General features: G+C 42.8%; 1 protein-coding gene across 1 annotated transcript in view; it reads left to right on the plus strand.

Annotated features, from left to right (window-relative positions):
- Nucleotides 1-16412, plus strand: part of Clip1 (CAP-GLY domain containing linker protein 1) — a 72891-nt gene extending 56479 nt beyond the window's left edge. The window contains exons 19-24 of the mRNA XM_013023065.1: nucleotides 3738-3790; nucleotides 11394-11511; nucleotides 11592-11742; nucleotides 12284-12333; nucleotides 13985-14109; nucleotides 14855-16412. Of these exons, the coding sequence (XP_012878519.1) occupies nucleotides 3738-3790; nucleotides 11394-11511; nucleotides 11592-11742; nucleotides 12284-12333; nucleotides 13985-14109; nucleotides 14855-15080 (723 nt within the window). The 3' untranslated portion in view covers nucleotides 15081-16412. The remainder of the gene's footprint in view (nucleotides 1-3737; nucleotides 3791-11393; nucleotides 11512-11591; nucleotides 11743-12283; nucleotides 12334-13984; nucleotides 14110-14854) is intronic.
- The last annotated feature ends 2863 nt before the right edge of the window (nucleotides 16413-19275 follow it).

Consider the following 19275-nt stretch of genomic DNA (forward strand, 5'->3'; position numbering starts at 1 on the left):
CTAGCCTTGAGCTGAAGAGCTGAGGGACAGCACCCAGGCCCAGAGTTCAGGCCCCACGACCGGACCCAAAAAAAAAAAAGTATTCTTTGAGTCAGGTGTCGGTGGCTTATGCCTGTAATCCACAAAAACCTCCTTGGTCATTTGTTGTTTTATTCTGTCTTGAGCAGGGCATATGACACTGGCAAAGATAGCTCTACCACTTTGAGAATTGGAACCCTAAACTGTCTGCTAACCACCGTCTGCTAATCACATTACCAGATTGCCCTTGAGACAGGGATCCCAGAAGTATATTCCTCTCCCCTCCCCCACCCTCCTTTTGTTTCAGGAAGGGCTTTGTTCCAAAATACTGGGGGGTCCTCTTTTCTCCTCATTACTTTCTCCACAGCAGAAGTCTGTCTGTCTGTGTATCTGTGGTAGACGAGACTGGAAAACCTCACACAAAAGGAATTTTATTTTATGCTGTCAAGGTCGAGCTATTATTTTGGACTTCAGAGCACCTGCTTAGAGAAGAGACTAAAATATCCCAAATGAATCACCTTAGCAAAGGAATCAGTGAGAAAAGGACGGGGTTAGCACTGGCTCAACTACACAAGTTCAGTAGGGAATTCCTCATTCTGTGAGAGCCTGGCTTCCAGGTGCCTCAGCTAACTCCCTGAGCACAGGGCGTTCTGTCTGGCACATGGGTTTACTCAGTGCTTCCTTAGAAGCGCCTACTAAGTGTCTGTTCCAAAGACAGGAGATAGCAGTGAACAGAACAGAATAGTGTTCATTCTTTCTTGGAGATTTTTATTCTAGAAGTTTGAACTTACAATAGCAGGACTTGTATATGTAACGACTTTGAACATACACACGGCTCCCATTTTCCCAAGATAGTATTTGTCTAAACTTAAGTGATATGTAAGGCAAGGTACCCACCATGTTGCTATTGTTTTTTGTTGTGGTTGTTGTTTATTTGGTAATACTAAGATTTGAACACAGAGCCTTGTGTTTGCTAGGTAGGTGCTCTGCCAACGGAGTTAAAGTTTTCTTTCCACTCTTTTTGCTATCTTTCCCTTGAAATGTTTTTTTAATATTGCTTTGAATTGCTCATGCAGCAAAATCAGCTATCTTAGTGGACTAGGAATGTGGAGAACCTCTACCCAAAAACTTAAACATTAACCTCTCTAGATTTCATAATATACATTTATGTTCAACATATGTGTGTATGTGTATACAGTTTAGAATTTTTAAAGCTGAAGGTGTGGAGTTGTGAAGACTTGCCTTGCAAGAGTAATGTCCTAAGAAGCCACTTCTGGCTTCTTTTGTGTACTGTTTTTGGAGATAAGAGTCTCAAAGGGTTTCCTGCCTGGGCTGCTTCAAACCAGGATCCTCACATCTCAGCTTCCTGAGTAGCTAGGATTATAGGCATGAGCCACCAGTGCCAGGTGAGATGAGATTCTCATCTCCAATTAATCACCAAAAAAAATGGAATTAGATCTGTAGTTCAAGTGGTAAAGCTGTAGCCTTGAGCACAACAGCTCAAGGATAGTGCCTAGGTCTTGAGTTCAAGTCCCAGAACTGGCACCAAAACAATAACAACAAAACCTCTAGGACTGGCAAAATATATTTTTTAATATGAAGACCTCATAGTAAAGTACGGTTCATAATTTATGCATAATTAATAGTTAGCTACACTCATTTATACATAGTTTACATAGGTAATAATTGTTATAGCTTCACACAATAAACTAGAAGCTTAAATTCTGAGCTTTGGAACCCATTATGTAATCATTAGGTTATCCGTTTTATTTTTTAATATTTATTTTATATAAATTCATTAAAGCCTGTTCTTTCTAGTACTTCACAAATCTGATATCTCTTCTTTTCACTGTGTATGTGTGTGTGCATGCACCATTCGTAGAGCTTGAACTCAGGATCTAGATAGTGTTCCTGAGCCTTTTTACTCATAGTGCTCTACCACTTGAGCCACAGTGCCACTTCTGGCTTTTTTGGTAATTAATTGGAGATAAGAGACTCACAGATTTTTCTTCCTGGTCTGGCTCCTGTGGTCCTCAGATCTCAGACTCCTGAGTAGCTAGGATTACAGACATGAGCTACTAGTGCTCCTCTTTTTTATTAGTGTATATTAGCAGATTATTTTTTTATGTTAAAAAGACACATATGGAGGGCTGGGAAGGTGGCTCAGTGGTAGAGTGCTTGCCTTGCATGCATGAGGCCCTGGATTCAATTCCCCAGCACCACATAAACAGAAAAAGCCAGAAGTGGCGCTGTGGCTCAAGCGGTAGAGTGCTTGCCTTGAGCTGAAGAGATAAGGGACAGTGCCCAGGCCCAGAGTTCAGGCCCCACTACTGACAAAAAAAAAAGAAGAAGACTAGGCCGGGCGCTGGTGGTTCACACCTGTAATCCTAGCTACTCAGGAGGCTGAGATCTGAGGATCTCGGTTCAAAGCCAGCCCTGGCAGGAGAGACCATGAGACTCCTATCTCCAATAAACCACCAGAAAACTGGAAGTGGCGCTGTAGCTCAAGTGGTAGAGCACTCGCCTTGAGCTGAAGAGCTGGGGGACAGTGCCCAGGCCCAGAGTTCAAGCCCCACGACCAACCAAAAAAAAAAAAGAAGACTCATATGGACTGGGAATGTGACTCAGTGGTAGAGTGATTGAGTGGTTGCCAAGCATGCATGAAGCCCTGGGTTCAGTTCCTCAGTACCACATAAACAGAAAAAGCCAGAAGTAGCACTGTGGCTCAAGTGGTAAAGTGCTAGCCTTGAGCAAAATAAGCTCAAGAACAGTGCCCAGTCCTAGAATTGGCAAAAAAGAAAAAAAAAAGACAACTTTCATTAACAGTATGAACTGAAACACATTTCAGTTTGGCTGAAATGTGTTGTGCTATTCTTTCTGGTACTCAAGATGTCTTCTCTCATAGGATTAACTACATGAGTCCTTGGTTATCTATCAAGGAAGAATAACGATTTTACAACCAAAGGACTACTGGAAATTCTTCTGTAACCTCTTTGTTTTATTTATGACAAACAAGTGATTCATTGACTATGTGTTGATTTAATAGATAAGTCAAGTGAAGCCCACACAGGCCAAGTGACCCACTTATCTAGTCCTCTGTACACTAATGATACTTTACTGATACTGATCAAACTAGTGGAACCAGACTCTTAATTGTGAAGATGGTACTCATTTAACAAATTATTATTTGAAACTAAAGATTTGTCATATAGCTGGGCACCGGTGGCTCATGGTTGTAATCCTAGTTACCCAGGAGACTGAGATCTGAGGATTGCAGTTCAAAGCCAGCCCAGGCAGGAAAGTCCATGAGACACTTATCTCCAATACACAACTGGAAGTGGCACTGTGGCTCAAGTGGTAGATTGCTATCCTTGAGCTGAAGAGCTGAGGGACAGTGCCCGGGCCCAGAGTTCAGCCCTATGACCGACCAAAAAAAAAAAAAAAAAGATGTGTCATGTAATATTCAAAGTGCTAATTTTTAATATTTTTCTCAGGCCTCTAAGGAAGAGGGGAGTCAAAAAGTCATAGGTGATTGTAAATTGCTGTCCCCTTGTGCTTAGTGCTTAATGGTTGCCTGCTCTGCTTCACTGCCTGTGTAGACAGCCAGTCTCTTCTGCTGTCGAAATGATTGGGTGTGACATGTAGAGGGAGAAATCGGCTTCTGAGGGCTTATTCTGAACTGAACTCTTTTTTTTGTTGTTGTTTGTTTTTATTTTCAGTTGGAAGAAGAAAGATCTGTACTCAACAATCAATTGTTAGAAATGAAAAAGAGGTAGGTTTTTTTTCTGTTTTTATTTTGTGTGTATGTGAGTGTGTTTGTGTTAAGGAAAACTTCAGAAAATGATGTGTATAATAACTTGTAGAAAACAAATGACCTTTTATGTTTAGAAAGTAGCATGTGTATATTTGATATACTTATCATTGAAAGATTATGAAAAGTTCTGTTGCATTTACTCAGAAGTAGTCTAAAATCAGATTGTTTCATACTACCCTTTCCTCCTAATCCTAGTAACTAAAATACTGAAATTTTATTGATAATAATTATTGTACATAGAATACTGATTCCAATTAGATAAAAATTATAATTCTTCAATAGTAATAGGTAATACCATTTTAAATGTTTGTATTTATTTTCCAAAAAAGTAACTTATTCTATACTATTCAAATGGAAGTGCAGTTAATTTTCCTGGTACTTTTGAGAAAGGATGATGATGGCCCACAGAAATTAAACATTCAAAAGCCTGGTGTTCGTGCATCCTGATGGGCTTTGCTCTTTTGACACACAACAGATTTAGGTCTGGGAGTATGACTCAAGTGAGACAAATCTTGCCTAGCAACTACATGGCCCTGCTCTCAGATCCCAGTGCCACAAAAAAGTATATATTAGAAAATAAAATATGCAGATTTGTCTAGAGTAATCTTGTTTCACCTGTGCCATGTAGGTATAGTTTGTGCAGTCATTGAGAACCACAACCTGCCCAAAGGTTTGCTGCAGAATTCTGACTACATGTGGATCACAACAGTGGTATGGGTTTTTCGGGAGGAAGGAAGGAAGGAAAGAGAAAATAAGAAATCTAAAAATACAGCTCAGTTTTAGAAGGCTTACCTAGCTTGTACACAGCCCTGGGGGTGGGAGAAGCAAACCGCTAAGAACAGCTACCTAAGAGCTGAGCCCAAGTGGCTCTTGCCTGTAATCCTAGCTACTCAGGAGGTTGAGATCTGAGGATTGAAGTTCAAAACCAGTTGGGCAGAAAAGTCTGTGAGACTCTTATCTCTAATAAACTACTCAAAAAAAAAAAAAAAGCCAGAAGTGGTGCTGTGGCTCAAGTGGTAGAATGCTGCCCTTGAGCAAAAGCTCAGGGACAGCACCCAGGCCCAGAGTTCAAGCCCCACAACCAGCCAAAAAGGAAAAAAGAAGGAAAGCTAACAGTTCTCCCATGCTCTTATCTCAGCAGTGTATTGTTTCTCCTGTCAGGACAGAGGGGCTTTCCCAGTTCATTGGCCATAGATGCATGTGTCTTACAGTTGGGAATTAGGGTTTTATTTAGTCCACAAATATATTTGGATTATACTACATTCTAAAGGATATCACTATGGTGTTGAACACCAGTAACCCAAACACTCAGGAGATGGTGAGGCAGCAAGAGGAACAAAAGTTTAATTCTAGCCTGGACTACATAGTGCACTCCAGGCCAGCCAGAGGTACAGATTAAGAACTTCTCTCAAACAAAAGTTTAATTCCAACCTGGACTACATAGTGCACTCCAGGCCAGTCAGAAGTACAGATTAAGAACAAGAAAGACAGAGAGAGAAAGAAAGGAAGGAAGGGAGAGAGAGAGAGAAAGAGGAAGGAAAGAGAGGAAAAAAGGGAGAGAAGACAATCCTAGTTAATCAGGAGCCTGAGATCTGGGAATTGAAGTTGAGAGGCCAGCCTTGCCAGACAGATCTGAGACTCTTAATTCCATTTAACTAGCAAAAGTCTGGAAATGGAGCTGTGTGTCAAATGATAGAGTTCCAGCCTTGAGATAAAAAGCCAAGCGGGTTCAAACCAAGTATCAAGCCCCAGTATCAGCATAAAAGCATACAATAAAAGAATGAATGAATAAATAGGACCAAACTACCAGAAAGTATACTGGATCCGGGATGCCTCTCTTTCTCTGTGTTTGGTTAAGACATATCTAGACTCCTTCCAAATTTCAGTGAGGTGTGAGCTCACAGGTTCAACCAGGCACCCACCCCACACCACCATAAGGGGCGGGGCTGCTGTACCTCCCCCTGTGCTGCTCTCCAGTCACTGCTCTGTCCTATGGGCCTTGGAGTATTTTATTTTATACTTCGTTGTTCTTTCTTCCTCCTCCACTTCCTCTTTTTTTTTTTTTTTTTGGTCATCGGGCCTGAACTCTGGGCCTGGGCACTGTCCCTCAGTTATTCAACTTGAAGCTAGTGCTCTACCACTTGAGCCACAGTGCCACTTCCACCTGCTTTTTCTGCATATGTGGTGCTGAGGAATTGAACCCAGGGCCTCATGCATGCGAGATAAGCACTCTACTACTGAGCCACCTTCCCAGCCCCCCACTTTTTTTTTTTTTGTTCATGAGATTGAATTTAGGGCTCCATGATTTCCAAACAAATGCTTTTTACCACTGGAGTCATACCCAGTCCATACTTTTGCTTCTTTAAATTAAGACCCTCACTCACACAAGGAGTTACCTAGAACATGGGGAAAACCCAAAACTTGTTCCTCTGGTTTTCTGATACAGGGACTGATGGTGAAGTATCCAACACTTCATAATTCTTAAACTCATAAACTCAAGAAGATGTTGTGGAACTTGTATCTTAAAATAAAACTGAAAAGGCCAGAAGTGGTGCTGTGGCCAACTGGTAGAGTGCTAACCTTGAGTAAAAGAAGTTTAGGCTGGGCGCCGGTGGCTCACGCCTATAATCCAAGCTACTCAGGAGGCTGGGATCTGAGGATCACGGTTCAAAGCCAGTCTGGGCACGAAAGTCCGTGAGACTCTTATCTCCAATAAACCACTAGAAAACCAGAAGTGGCGCTGTGGCTCAAGTGGTAGAGCGCTTGCCTTGAGCTGACGAGCTGAGGGACAGCGCCCAAGCCCAGAGTTCAAGCCCCATGACCAAAAAAAAAGAAGCAGCAGCTTAGGGACAGTGGCCAGGCCATGAATGAGTTCAAGCCTCAGGACTGGCAAAAAAAAAGAAAGGAAATGAAAACCCCTGAAGTTAGGCAGCTTCCAAGGATGCAGGACTAATGTAATGATGGATGTGGGCTTGAAGCTCCCACCTTGAGGTTTTATATGAATTCCCTCTTTGTACTTTAAAAAATATATATTTTAATGATTATTTTTCCTTTTTCAGTTTTTGGTTATGTGGTACTGAGAAATCAATCCCAGGCCTCATTCATGCTAGGCAAGTGCTCTACCACTAAGCCACATTCCATGCCCTTCCTATACTCTTACCCTTTTAATTTCTACCTATCTTTTAAGATTCTGTTTTATTAGTCCATTCTCACCGTGTACCTGACTAAACACGCTTTTCAAAACATAATTAGGTCTGTGATTTTTTTTATGGCTTAAAAAGATGGGACAAACTTGAGGCCTGTGAAATTCTCTCCTTAATTCTCAGTCTGCTCCTGTTTCATGTCCTACATCTTTAAGAGAGCATCTCTTAAAAATTTGTTGTTAATTTTGTCCCAGTGTGGTTAGTATACACCTGTAATCCCAGCACTTGGGAAGTGGAAGAGGATTGTAAGTTTGAGGCCAGCTAGACTACATAGCAAGATTCTGTCTCAAAATGAGCAGGGGAGTCTCACAGCATGGCCTTGAGTCAATCCCCAGCTCCACCCCCCCAAAAAATGTCTGTTGCCATATGTGGCCCCTTGAAATTGTTTAGTACAAGACAGCAGACACCCTGGCTGCTTCCTGTCTGCTTTCCTCAGTCATCTTGCCTCTGTTGATAATTTTGTTTGTATGGCCTGTAATAATGTTATAAATATCCACTGGGCCCTGGCAGAAAAAAGTTCCCATCCCAGAATAATTCCCAAGTATTGGTTTTAAGGATCTGTATGTAGATGTATGTGTGTAATGGTGAAGTAAAATTATCTATTGACTAGAGAGTTTTGAAAAGAACTTGATGCTCTTAAGAGCCCTGCAGGTGTTTAAATCACAAAGTTATTTGAAATGTGGTTTATGTAAAACCTGAATTCCCGGTCAGTGGTTTGATTTAGAAGTGACCATTGGATGTACATAGTCAGGACTGGATCTACTCACCCCCCTCAAATGGCATGATGTGGACGCACAGAACATCCTCCTGACTAAAGGGTGACACTAGCTACTAATTACCAGAGGCATTCTGGACTTTTTGGCATAGGTGACCATTGGGTTGCAAGCTAGAGTATAGGATTTTCTCCAAGCTCCAAAACTGGTTGACAGTTTTTAGAGTAGGTTTCAAGTTGCAAATGGATGAGGTAGTAAACTTTGACTTGCTTGAACTGCTGAAATGGAGGAGTCCGCTCTCCCTGGCTCTCCAGCTTAACTGGGGACTGGTTTGGCACTTTTGGTTCTGGGCTTGGTCATGTCAAAGGAACACCAAGTCACAGTCTTAGAATGGGCTTTGGGGAGTTAGAATTCATTCTGGCCACATAAACGCAAGATCTCTGTCAGAAGTGAAAACTGGTTTGAAACACTGCTCCGGTTCTAAAGTGGTCCATGCCCCAGCTCACTCAGCTCGCTGTGGGTTGTAACTGTCTGACTGTCTCCAAGCTTGCGCTACTTACCAACGCTCATTTCACCCTCTCTTTTCCCTTTCCTACTCTTGCTTCCTTTGCTATATCTGTGTGTCTTTCATGGTAAGACTAAAGAAAGTCTATCCACGTTATAATAAATAAATTTCATATATTTTTAGTAAACCAGATTGTTGTATATATTTTTGGCTGCCTTTGTCCCTCTGTGTCTTGCTTTTGTTTTGTAAAATATACTCAGTAGTGTATACAAACACATACACACACACATTTCTTTTAGATGTCTATATACAGCAAAGAACTTCAGTGCAAATTTAGTTCTTACTGTATTTGCATTTCTCTTCATGTTTCTAATATTTGGTTCTTGTTATCTTGCATTTTTTTTAACGCTTGCCCAGTAACACTTTAAGGTATTTGCTTCATTACTGGAATTTATTTCTTCTGTAAGTAGTAAGAAAAGAATCTGAGTGATCTCTTCCCCTGGGGGATGGGCAAAGAGATTTCTGGCTCTGTGTTCCTCTCCCCTGATGGTATTTTTAGTAATGCCAACATGGCGTAACCATGATGCAGCTTGCATCTCAGTATCAGTGATGTTGGCAGAGATGGCTACATTGTGGAACTAGGGCCTAGAGACAGGACTGAGAGTCCAGCGATGAAGCTCTGCCAACAGAGGTGAGCTTCCCAGGTCCCCGTGTCCTGTCATCTAGCAGATCTCTTTCTTAATCATGTGTCCTGTGGTAACCTTCTTCTGGCCATCTTTGCAGGGAACAGCCTGACTGAGAGGTTGTATGGATTTGGGATGATGAGCACAGTGTGGTTGGTGGCCAGAGGATGCCTGTCCTTTCTCCCTTCTGCCAGCTCAGCTGGTGGTATTTGTCCTTCCCTAATACTGAGTGTATGAGGATTTGGCCAAGTATACACGAAGTCACATCTGTCCTCAATGACCCCAAATCTTGATTTTTTTTTTTTTTTGGGTCAGTTGTGAGGCTTGAACTCAGGTCATTGATGCTGTCCCTGAACCTCTTTGTGCTCAAGGCTAGCACTCTATCACTTGAGCAACAGTGCCCACACTTCTGGTTTTTGAGTGGTTAAATGGAGAGGAGAGCCTCATTGGGAACTTTTTTGCCTAGGCTGGCTTTGAATCATGATCCTCAGGTCTCAGCCTCTTGAGTAGCTAGGATTACGAGCATAAGGTACCAATGTCTGGCAAATCTTGATATTTTTAAGTAAATATATTTAAAATTAGAGTTTTCAAATTTAAGTTGGACTTTTAGCAAGTGAAAGTCCAGAAATCTTTTCTGCATTATAACAAACTCTCAAATAAGTTGAGTATGGCATCAAATACTCTCCATGGGGCAGAGAGTCATGGATTAAAGTTATTTTGCTTTAGCCTAGACAAGGCCCCATTTCCTAACAAAGCAACAAGGTGTTACCCCTTAGTGATTCAATACATCTGAAGCTCACCTTTTTCCCCTATTTTTTTTTTTTTACTTCAAGAAATTTCTTTAAGTATCAGATTCTTTTCTTACTACTTACAATTCTGGGGTGTAAGTGTAAGCCACACAACAAGATAAAAACAACACTTATATTTTCATCTTTGTGTAGAATTTCAATTTACCATAAACTATAAGAATTCTGTAATTCGTGTGCCGGATATCTTGGGTCTCACTAACCAGACATACTTTCTGCCATTTCTAACCTGGGCCTCAGTTTCCTACTCCTCCAGTTGGTTCAAAACCAGACTATACCTCACATGCTCTGCTAGTTGCCTGTAACAGAGCCAGAATGGCTGCATGTTAATGCTGCGGACTCTCCTTTGAGGACTGTCTGTGCTAATGTGGTGTCTGAGGTTGTGCCCCCAAGGGCTAGCTTAGGACACTGCTTCAGTTTTGTTTTCCCTGAGGTAGTTTTGTGTTACAAGGTCTGCTTTCTGCTGCTTTACTGTGCATGTAATATGAATTTTCCATTTATAGAATGGTTGTACCGGTAGTGTAGCCAGACCTCAGTACCCACTCCATGCTGTCCCCCCTCCCCCCCTCCATGAACATCTCACATACCCATGGTGAGATCATAGATTTATTAAGCTTTCCCAGTTTGTCACTTTCAGTGTTTCCTCATCCAGAAGCCAAACTAGAAAACCACATTGCACTTGGGTCTTCTGTCTCTTTAATCTCTTCCAACCAGTGACAGTGCCTCACTCAGTCTTTCCTTCTTTCATGAACTTGACCCATTTGTACACATGTAATTTTACAACAAAGCTTCAAGTACGTACCCATGTAAACATGTGCAAGCCCTCCCTCTTGAGCTGACTTGCAGCTTACCCTCCCTTCCCCTGTCTCTTGAGTCCCTCCCTTTGTCCACCCACTGCCTAGCCTCTAGGGGGGAATGCCCCCCTCAATAATGGCTTCACCTGCCTGCTGTGAAACCAGAGTCCATGTTTTTGCCCTCCTAATTCCAGCCTCCATTCTCCCACTGAATCACCTCCTTTCCGTGTCAGCCTTTCTGCAGTGTGATTTCTGTAAGCAGCTGACATCCTCTCAGATACTGTGGCTAAAGTAGTAATCCTTCAGTTTGGATAGTAATCATCTTTGTTGCTGTTTTGGCCCACATCATCTTAAAACTCATTCTTGAAACTTGCTACAAAGTTACTGAAATTAGTGAGAACCAAAGGATATTTCCAGCATAAAACTGCTCTGCATGGCATCTGTGTAATTGCTTTGCATGTATGTATTTTAATTGTCATTGCTTGGTAATAATTTATTCCAGATGTAACAATATTCAACTTGGGGCTCTATTTTGATATAATTTGGGGGAGGGTTGCAACAGTTTTTTTTTTAATTTACATCTTCCAAATTTATTAACTTGTCTCTTTAAGTTCAAATGGATACAATGATAATGCAGATTCTGGCATGTCTCTGCATAGGTAACTTTTTCTCCCCTCACAGTAAGTAAAATTTCAAGTAAAAATTTGCAAGCACAATACTTTTAATGCCCTTATAAAGCTTCCTATTTATAAATTTTTACATTAACTAAAGCTATTTGAGTGTCTGTTTTAGAATAGTTGTGCACTGGTGGCTCTCAGTTGATGTCTGGAACTCTTTTTAACTCTTTGGTCTTTTAGAGAATCAAAGTTCATAAAAGACGCTGATGAAGAAAAAGCCTCCTTGCAGAAATCCATTAGCATCACCAGTGCTTTGCTCACAGAGAAGGATGCAGAGCTAGAAAAGCTGCGGAATGAGGTGGGCTACAGGGGGGATGTGTCCTGCAGCAGCTTTGACCCGACCTCCCATCCTAAGTCCAGCCACTGTGTTTGTTGCAGGTCTCAGTGCTCAGAGGAGAAAATGCCTCTGCCAAGTCCTTGCATTCTGTTGTTCAGACTCTGGAGTCTGATAAGGTGAAGCTTGAGCTCAAGGTAAAGAACTTGGAGCTTCAACTCAAAGAAAACAAGAGGCAGCTCAGCAGCTCCTCAGGTAATACAAAGCCGAACTGACACTACTGCATGCCTGGCACCCCTCCTTTCACCCCACTCTCCTCCAGGAGTCATGGTCCTCCAGTGCAGCCAGCTCTTGCTCTGCCCCCTGCTGGCTGTCCCTGGCTCTCCCACATTAACTCATCAGGGCTAGTCATAGTCTAGGCCCCACACAGGGGCACGCTTGATGCTTCTCTGGGGCATTTCCAGTCTCTGAGTACTGCCACGCATCAGACAGCCGCCATCATGGCAGCAACCACAGCAGGCTCTGAAAGTACACACAGGGATGGAGGACAGAGAAAGCCCTGTGCAGGAGGGTGACCACTTGCTTCTTAAAGTCAGGTGGAAGGGGCAGACATTTGTATGCAATAGATGAGTAGCCTAAAAGGGATAGGGCAGGTGTCTGTGAAGACCCTGTGGGCCTCTGGCTGGATCACAGAGGGCTATGTGGGAATAAAGTTTTTCACACCTCCCTTACTCAGTAAGGAGAGTAAATTGCAATGTCATTCACCCCCCTCTACTTTTTCTTATTTTAATATAAGGTAATACTGATGCTCAGGCAGAAGAGGACGAAAGAGCCCAGGAGAGCCAGGTAATGTTCCTAGCTTACTGCTCTGCTGTCTTTCTGATTTTCTTATGAATAGACAATTCATTCTTATTCCAAACATTCAACAGTATTAAAAAAATATGTACAATAATCAGTCTTCCACACTTTCTTCTGTTCAGTTCCTCAACCCTCAGATAATTACTATTACTCCTATCTTAGTTTTGCAGAGATTTAAAGAAATAGTCTTGGCACATGCAAGGATGAGGATTCCTTAAGCCTAAAAGACTAACTCACAGACACACACATGTGCACACATACACATATATTCCAATACAATCCCCTCGCCCGTCATCTCATTTTTTTACATAAGTAAAAAAATACCACCTAAACCATTTTGTACCTATCTTTTGTAGCTGTATAGTATTCCATTGTATGGATGTACCATAATTTTAGTCAGGTTAACATGGCATTTGAGATGTTTCTAATCCTTTGGGCATATTATAAGTGACAGCTTTCAATCTCTTAACTTTCTCTAGGTTAGTTCTGTCTGCTTAGTGTGTGTCTCATGGGTGTAGCAGAAAATTAACATTGTTTTCTCTCCCTTTCCTGCTTCCATTTGTTTCTGCTGCTGCTGACAACACTTTTCCTCCCATCAGCAAATGGTTTGTTTTATGTTTCATAATTTGTGTGCACATGATATGTTGGTGTGTATGGCTTTCTACTGTATGTCCATGTTGTGGTTTTTCTTCTTCCTGAAACGGGGCTCCTAATAGGACTTAGAAAATGAAGTTTGTGAAGTAAAAATAGGCTCAGTGACTGCCTTCAAAGGTACCTCGCTGATGCTGAGGGTAGCGACCCATGCAGGACTGCCACCCTCGTGTACTATGCCCCAGCAGGAGAAAGACCAAATGCTTCTTTAAAAATACTAGAAACGAGCCAGGTGCCAGTGGCTCACGCCTGCAATCCTTAGCTATTCAGGAGGCTGAGATCTGAGGCTCATGGTTCAAAGCCAGCATGGCAGAAAACTCCGTGAGACTCTTATCTTCCAATGAACCACCAGAAAACTAGAAATGGCGCTGTGGCTCAAGTGGTAGAGTGCGTGCCTTGAACCGAAGAGCTCAAGGACAGTGCCCTGGCCCAGAGTTCAAGTCCCATGATGGACAAAAAAAAAAAAAAAATACTAGAAATACACACTTTATAGATCAGTCCAGAAATAGTGGCCAAAAGAGAACTGTCATAGCCAGGTACCGATGGCTCATGCCTGTAATCCTAGCTACCCAGGAGACTGAGTTCTGAGGATTGCTGTTCAAAGCCAGCCTAAATAGGAAAGTCTGTGAGACTCTTATCTCCAATAAAACACCAGAAAACTGGAAGTGACAAGTTTATCTATTTCTATCTGGAAACATTCAATAAAATGTCATTTAAACTGGTTGTCACTATAAAATAGTTACTCAGTATGAAAAGTTGGAGAGAAACTAAGCAACCTCCTGAGTCCCTTCATAGAGCAGTAGCCTCACTTATATTCAGTTGTTTGTCAGACAGTCCTGGCTTTCTCACTCTAGGGAGCAGGACTCAGTAGCTGCCTTGTTGGCCCCTCTGATGTCTTCATTTAGCCTGAGGGTATACCCCCACTGCTACTATGTGTTTTGGACACACACTTATAGCTCACTATTTCTTTCTCTTTTTTAATAAATAGATTGATTTCCTAAATTCAGTAATAGTGGACCTTCAAAGGAAGAATCAAGACCTGAAGATGAAGGTGGAGATGATGTCAGAAGCGGCTCTCAACGGCAATGGGGATGACCTGAACAGCTATGACAGGTACTGTGCGCGGAGCCGGCCTAGGCGAGTCTGAACAGCTATGACAGGTACTGTGCGCGGAGCCGGCCTAGGCGAGTCTGAACAGCTATGACAGGTACTGTGTGCGGAGCCGGCCTAGGCGAGTCTGAACAGCTATGACAGGTACTGTGTGCGGAGCCGGCCTAAGCATGTCTGAACAGCTATGACAGGTACTGTGTGCGGAGCCGGCCTGAGCGAGTCTGAACAGCTATGACAGGTACTGTGTGCGGAGCCGGCCTAAGTGAGTCTGCCTAGGACGAGCTTCTCCACTGGCTTGCCAAACCCAAAGAAACAATTAGACCCCTGTCAGGCTGGCAGACTGTAGTTCTTTCTTTTTTTTTTTTTAATTGTTATTAGAAAGATGTTGTTATAAAGAGAAGTTAGTTACATAAGTCAGGTAATGAGTACATTTCTTTTTGGACAATGTCACCCCTTGCTTTGTTTTCAAATTTCTTTCCCTATAAACATGATAAGCAGGTATCCTATCTATGGAGCTACCTACACTCTCCCGGTCCTTTGTTTTTATTCTCTTTTTGAAACAGGGTCTTATACATTTTTGCTCAGGCTGGCCTTGAACTCTCAACCCTCCTGCCTTGGCCTCTCATGTAACTGGGATTACAGCTGTTTACCAACATACCTGGTTTCTTATTTCAAATTCTTTATAAGTGCAATTGTCTCTTGAATTTCTCTTGATAAAGTTTCTGGCTTTTCACATTAACATTTGTAGTGATGACCAAGAGAAACAGTCCAAGAAGAAGCCCCGCCTCTTCTGTGACATTTGTGACTGCTTTGATCTCCACGACACCGAGGACTGCCCCACCCAGACACAAATATCTGAGGACCCTCCCCACTCGACACACCATGGCAGCAGGAGTGAGGAGAGGCCATACTGTGAGATCTGTGAGATGTTCGGGCACTGGGCGACCAACTGCAACGACGACGAGACCTTCTGAGGGCCTCGGTGCAGAACTGGGATTTCTCAGAGGCACTGGCATCAAAGCAGCTTAACACCAGCATTGTGTGTGCAACTTCAGGAGAACTCGTGTTAGTTTGGTCAGCAAAGCTAAGAAAATATTTAGGTCTTCAACAAATCACCCTTAATCTTCTTTTAAGTTAGAATAGTAAATAAATATTTAGTAGGTGAACTTTCACCTTTCATCTTGTTTTCTGAAGTTTTAAGTTTAAGATATTGCACCAGGTGCTGTTTCATTTATTGTCCCTCATGGAACAAGCCCAACCCTTACCATACCTTATTTAAGAAACTTTAAATTATGCCGTTATTTTTCACATTTGCACTAAAAATTTCTGGGCTGCATTTTGTGTATTTAGATTTATTTTTGGTGAAGCTTGACACTGGAACGAGTTGCAAAAAATGTACAGTTTTGTGTTTCCATAAGTATCAGCTGTCTGCACTCCCCGCCGTCAGCAGTGCCTTGTCGCCAGGCTTGACAACACAGGTGTGATTCTGCGTCATGAAGCGGGTAACAGAGGGAAGCCCCCAACTGCTGTGGGACATTTTATAGTATTTATGCTGCACCCACGTTCTCGCTGTGGTGTCTTCTCTATTGGGTTAATAATTTCAGCTTCTATATATTATATGTATATATTTTTTAAAGAAATCTATATTTTGGGAAAAAACACAGTGTGTTTTTCTTTTCAGATTTTTTTACCTTTATGAAAAAGCAAACACCTAAAATCATCGTCAGGACTAGGCCAGAAATAGCATCATGTGGCTCCAAAGCTATTTTTCCTTTTTTTTTTTTTTCCATTTTGTTTCTTTACCAAATAGATATCGCTGGAAGAACTTTTTTCCAGTTAAATTGTTTTCCCCTTCTCTAGCATACTTCTCCAGCAGTGAATTAATTATAAAACACATAAATTAACCAACTACAGTCTTCCTTTACAAGTTTTTTTAAACTGTATTTTTACATGAATGTACGATGAGAAATTCAACATTGATTTTCTTATCACAGGAAAATAAAATGAAGGACCTCAACCCCCAGGACATGTTAGAGAGTAGTGGCAATGTCTTCTAAAAGGCATTAAGATGATGCACCGTCCATGCAACCTGTATAATAAGAACTTGTATAATTGTAGATATGCCTTTGATGGATTTCCTCTCAATTTGATCAACTGTGTGTCTGACAAGTGGATATTAAACACATCTGTTACCAGTTAATAAGATCATAGGAATTGTTTCACAGACTTAACATTTAAAGCAGTATTAAAACCTGCACAAACAAGTGTTCTTGTAACTACTTTAATAAATGGTTATTTTGTTTTCAGTCGTGGTAGTAAATTTGTGTTATTCTCAGGTTTGTCATCATGGCCCTAGAGATTCAAATCATAATTGCCTCCCTCTCTTCCTCTCCCTTCTTTTCCCTCCCTCCCCTCTCTTCCTCTTTTCTTCCCTGTCCCTCCCTTCCTTCCTGAACCCAGGTTCTCCTGCATGATAAACACTGGATTGCACCCCAACATTCCAAATAGTCATTTCTACTGTACTCACAACTTGTGAAAAAACAAAAACTGGTGTGTCCTGAATGCCTGGAGTCGAGGAGACCCTGCTGACCAGCTGTGGGGAGCAGCAGAGGGAACTTCCTGAGGGTCATGTATCTGGAGAATGGGTCTTGGGTGTGTAGGAATGCAACTGAATCATTAAGAATTGTAAAAAATTGGGGGCTGGGAAGGTGGCTCAGTGGTAGAGCGCTTGCCTTGCATGATCGAGGCCCTGGGTTCGATTACTCAGCACCACATAAGCAAAAAGAAAAAGCCGGAAGTGGCGCTGTGGCTCAAGTGGTAGAGCGCTAGCCTTGAGCTGAAGAGCTGAGGGACAGCGCCCAGACCCAGAGTTCAGGCCCCACGACTGGACCCAAAAAAAAAAAAAGAATTGTAAAAAATTGGGAAAAGATGAGGTATTTGTGGCTTTGATCTCCGTAAGACCTAACTCTTCAGATCACCTGCTGTATATAAGGTCATGGGTTTTTAAGAATTGGGGAGAGAAGGGCTAGGAAGGTGGCTCAGTGGCAGAGCGCTTGCCCTGAATGCCTGAGGCCCTGGGTTCAATTCCTCAGCACCACATAAGCAAAAAGAAAAAAGCTGGAGGTGGCGCTGTGGCTCAAGTGGTAGAGCACTAGCCTTGAGCTGAAGAGCTGAGGGACAGCGCCCAGGCCCAGAGTTTAGGCCCCACGACCTGACCAAAAAAAAAAAAAGAATTGGGGAGAGAAATGGCATGATGACACATACTGGCTATCCCAGACAGTCAAGCAGGTCACTAGTTCAAGGACCAACTAGGATATAGAGTAAGATCCTCTCAAAAATAGTGAAGGGGGGGCTGGGAAGGTGGCTCAGTGGTAGAGTGCTTGCCTTGCATGCCTGAGGCCCTGGGTTCAATTCCTCAGCACCACATAAGCAAAAAGAAAAAAGCCAGAAGTGGCGCTGTGACTCAGTGGTAGAGCGCTAGCCTTGAGCTGAAGAGCTGAGAGACAGCGCCCAGGCCCAGAGTTCAGGCCCCTTGACTGGACCCAAAATAACAAAAAAAAATAGTGAAGGGGGGCTGGGAAGGTGGCTCAGTGGTAGAGTGCTTGCCTCACATGCATGAGGCCCTGGCTTCGATTCCTCAGCAGCACCACATAAGTAGAAAAAGCTGGAAGTGGCACTGGGGCTCAAGTGGTAGAGTGCTTGCCTTGAGCTAAAAAGCTGAGGGGCAGCACCCAGGTCAGGCCCCACAACCAACAACAGCAACCAAAAAAAAAAAAAAATAGTGAAGGAACAGGACGTGGGTGGCTGACGCCTGTAACCCTAACTACTTAGAAGGCTGAGATCTGAGGATCATGGTTCAAAGCCAGCCAGGGCAGGAAAGTCCCTGAGACTCTCTATCTCCAATAAACCACTCAGAAAACGGGAAGTGGCGCTGTGGCTCAAGTGGTAGAGCACTAGCCTTGAGCTGAAGAGCTGAGGGACAGCATTCAAGCCCCATGACCAACAAAAAAATGAGTGAAGGGGAAGACAAAAATTGAAATCTAAAATAATTCCTCTTCAAACTTGCAAAGGAAAAGTCATAGTGGATTGTAGAACAGCATGCCACCGGGTCCTGGGCCAAGACTGTCCACCTCAAATATGACTTATTTTGTCTTACTCAGGAGGTGAAAGTGGAAGGATCTTAGTTTAAGAGATGTTTAGGCAAAAAGATGTTATCTCAAAGAACAACGGGGCCTAACCTGTAATCCCAGCTATGTGGGAAGAAAAGGTGGGAGATCAGGGTCCACAGCCAGCTGGGACTAAAGACAGAGTATCTGGAGAAAAAGTTAAATCAAGAAAGGCTGGCTTAAGTCATAGAGTCTTTGTCTTACACAGTCCAAAGCTCTTGAGTTCAAAACCCAGTACTAAAAATGGAAATTGGTATCAAAGCATTGTGACCCACTCATGAAAAAATCTGAGGTTGTTAGTGTTTTATCACACTACCTAACACAAATACAAGTGGTAACATTAACACTATCTTGCAGTTCTGTTTGTTTTTGACTGGGATTTCCTTATCTTGCAGTTCTAAGGAATATCTTAAGAGAGTGGGGGAGGGGGGAGAAGGGGGGGTGTGTTTTGGAGATCTCACTATATTTTTCTTCTGCCTCCATTTTCCATGATCTGGCATGTGTCACAAAGCCCAGCTTCTGTTAATCCATGAAATCGTCGAAACTGAAAACTGATAGGATTGGAGTGTGCATTTGTGCTGGTCCTGGGGCTTGAGCTCAGGATCTGGGTGAGGTCCCCTAAGCTTTTGTGTTTAAGGCTAGTACTGTACCACTTGAGCCACGGTGCACTTTTGGCTTTTGGATGGATGGTTGGGGATAAGAGTCTTGGGCTGGGCACTGGTGGCTCACGGCTGTAATCTTAGCTACTTAGAAGGCTGAGATCTGAGGATTGCAGGAAAGGTTGAGACTCATCTCCAGTTCACCACCGGAAAACCAGAAGCGAAGCTGTGGCCCAAAGTGGAAGGGCACTAGCTTTGGGGGGGGGGGAGGAAGCTCAGGAACAGTGGCACACCCTGGGCTCAAGCCCCACCACCAACCCCAACCCCCCCCCCAAAAAAAAGAAAAAAACACCTCAGGGACTTTCCTGCTGGGACTGGCCTCTAAGACCCTCAGATCTGTTTCC

This window comes from Dipodomys ordii, unplaced genomic scaffold, assembly GCF_000151885.1.
Source record: "Dipodomys ordii isolate 6190 unplaced genomic scaffold, Dord_2.0 Scaffold66, whole genome shotgun sequence".
Classification (NCBI taxonomy): Eukaryota; Metazoa; Chordata; class Mammalia; order Rodentia; family Heteromyidae; genus Dipodomys; species Dipodomys ordii.